General features: G+C 38.3%; 1 protein-coding gene across 1 annotated transcript; it reads left to right on the plus strand.

Annotated features, from left to right (window-relative positions):
- The first annotated feature begins 709 nt into the window (after positions 1-709).
- Positions 710-1646, plus strand: LOC103127569 (olfactory receptor 2J3). Its single transcript, XM_007538468.2, is given in 2 exon segments — positions 710-730; positions 732-1646. Coding segments are annotated over 2 exon segments (936 nt in total).
- The last annotated feature ends 1148 nt before the right edge of the window (positions 1647-2794 follow it).

Consider the following 2794-nt stretch of genomic DNA (forward strand, 5'->3'; position numbering starts at 1 on the left):
TGCTTTGCTGCTTGTGAAGTGAGCCTTCTCTCTGCAGATGGGGAGCTGGGAGTTCCAACCAAGATCCTTACTCTGGTCCTTGCGCTTGGTAGTATGTGTGCTTAACCCAGTGGCACTGCCTGCCCCCCACCCACTTACACTTTCCACCATATCGTTTACATTAACTAAAATCCTACAGACAAGAATAAATTTTATTTTTTGCTAATATTTATTTATTTACTTATTTATTTATTTATTTATTTTTGTTGTCACCAGGGTTATTGCTGGGACTTGGTACCAGTACAACAAACTCACCATTCCAGAAGCTTTTATTTCTTAAAAAAAAACTATTTTATTTGCTAGCACAGAGAAAAATTGAAAGGAGAGGGGAAGAGAGAAAAATAGATACCTGTAGACCTGTTTCATTGCTTGTGAGGTGAGGAGTGGTGGGAAGTGGGGGCTTGAACCTGGGTCTTTGCACATAGGAACGTGTACACTCAATAGAGCACCACTGCCTGGACCCCTATTTTATATTTATTAATGCAAGTTTGTGGATTTTTCTTTCTTTCAGTTAATCAGCATCGTAAGTTTTAGGGCCCAGATTGTCCCAGAATTAAATAGGATTAGGCATGTCATACTGACTTTTGTTTCTTTTTCATGTGTCCCTCTAATGTTTGGAGTATTTTCTTATGTTTTAAAAATTACATGCAATTCTTTCCTTAGGTGACAAATGAATTATGATGGCAAAAAGCAATTCAAGCTCTGAAGACTACTTTGTTCTACTGGGCTTTTCTAATTGGCCTAATCTGGAAGTAGTTCTCTTTGTGGTTATCTTGATGTTTTACTTGATGACACTGACAGGCAACCTATTCATCATTATATTGTCATACCTGGACTCTCATCTCCACACTCCCATGTACTTTTTCCTCTCAAACCTCTCTTTTCTGGATCTATGTTATACTACGAGCTCTGTCCCTCAATTTCTGGTTAACCTCCGGGGTTCAGAGAAGACCATCTCTTACATGGGGTGTATGGCTCAACTTTACTTTGCCCTTGCACTGGGATCCACAGAATGTGTGCTACTTGTAGTGATGTCCTATGATCGTTATGCTGCTGTATGTAGACCTTTGCATTACACTGCCATCATGCACCCTCGTTTTTGCCATCTGTTGGCTGTGACTACTTGGGCAAGTGGCTTTATCAACTCAGCACTGCATACCTCCTTTATCATTTGGGTACCCCTGTGTGGGCATCGCCGAGTAGACCACTTCTTCTGTGAAGTTCCAGCTCTCCTGAAACTTTCATGTGTTGATACTCATGCTAATGAGCTGACACTCATGGTTACAAGCTCTATTTTTGTTCTCACACCTCTCCTCCTCATCCTTGGCTCTTATGGTGCCATTGCCAGGGCTGTGCTTAAGATGAAGACAACAACTGGACTTCAGAAAGTCTTTGGTACATGTGGAGCCCATCTTATGGTTGTCTCTCTTTTTTTTATTCCAGCCATGTGTATATATCTCCAGCCACCCTCAGGAAAGTCTCATGATCAAGGCAAGTTCATTGCCCTTTTTTATACTGTTGTCACACCTAGCCTCAATCCTCTAATCTACACCCTCAGAAATAAAGATGTAAGAGGCGCAGTAAAGAGACTAATGGGGTGGGAATAAATCCATATACTGTAACATTAACAGTATAATGAATCATTAACTTAAACAATCATCAAGCACTCCTTCACTCACTCATTCTTTTTCTTTTTTTTAATTAACTTTATTTATTGGTTAGAGACAGCTAGAAATAAAAAGGGTAGAGGTGATAGAGAGGGAGAGAGAAAGAGAGACACCTGCAGACCTGCTTCACCGCTTGTGAAGCTTTCCCCCTGCAGGTGGGAACGTGTGCATACATCCAGGTGTACCACCACCCAGCCCCCATTCTATCAGCACTTACTGACATGTATTCTTGCTTAGTCAGGCTTACAGACCATCGTTTTTGGTAATGAAATAAATTAAATAGAGTCTTCCTAAGTACTGGTCAGCCTGTATTAGAGAAAATAGTCATAATAAGGATAAAGCATCTATACTTTTTTCAGTGGCACAAACCTAAAATAAGACAAAGATATCCTTTTTTTCTTAATTGAAAATGAGGCATAAAATTTGTCAAAAAATATTGATAGAGTTTTACTTCCTCTGAAAAGATGGCATTCTTAGTTAAAGTGTGGAGAATAGACAGTATGAAACATGTACATTCTATGGTTCTAATGTCACAAAGGGAAAGTGAGAAAGGAGTTATCATGGGGTGAGGGGGCTAATGTTCTGCATTGGAGGGAGCAAGTATATTGATGATGGTCAAGGTGAGCTAACATGTATTTTGTGGAGAAGTAAAATTGTACCCCTGAGGCAACAACAGAATTGTAAAACAGCATTTCCTCAATAAAAAAGAAATTAAAAGAAAACACAAGGGCTGCAGATATAGCACAATGGTTATGCAAAAAGTCCTTATGCCTGACGCTCTCAGGTCCCAGGTTCAATCCCCACACAAACAACCACCCCCCAAAAAAACAAATAGAAATGGTTAAAATTAAATTTAGTGATTTATTTAGCCCAATATAATAAACCTATAACAAACAAAAATTATTAATAATAAAAAGCTGAAAATATGTCTTTCAATTTTATAAGGCAAAATTTTGCTTTTAATTCTTTTTATTATTTTTATCAAATGTAGTGAGATACCTTAAGTCTTCTCTCCAATATTGTTACGCTTTTTGGAATAATAGCCAGAGTTAAGGGAAAATTTGCTTTGTATTCTTTAATACCTTAAG

Source organism: Erinaceus europaeus, chromosome 4 (assembly GCF_950295315.1).
Source record: "Erinaceus europaeus chromosome 4, mEriEur2.1, whole genome shotgun sequence".
NCBI lineage: Eukaryota > Metazoa > Chordata > Mammalia > Eulipotyphla > Erinaceidae > Erinaceus > Erinaceus europaeus.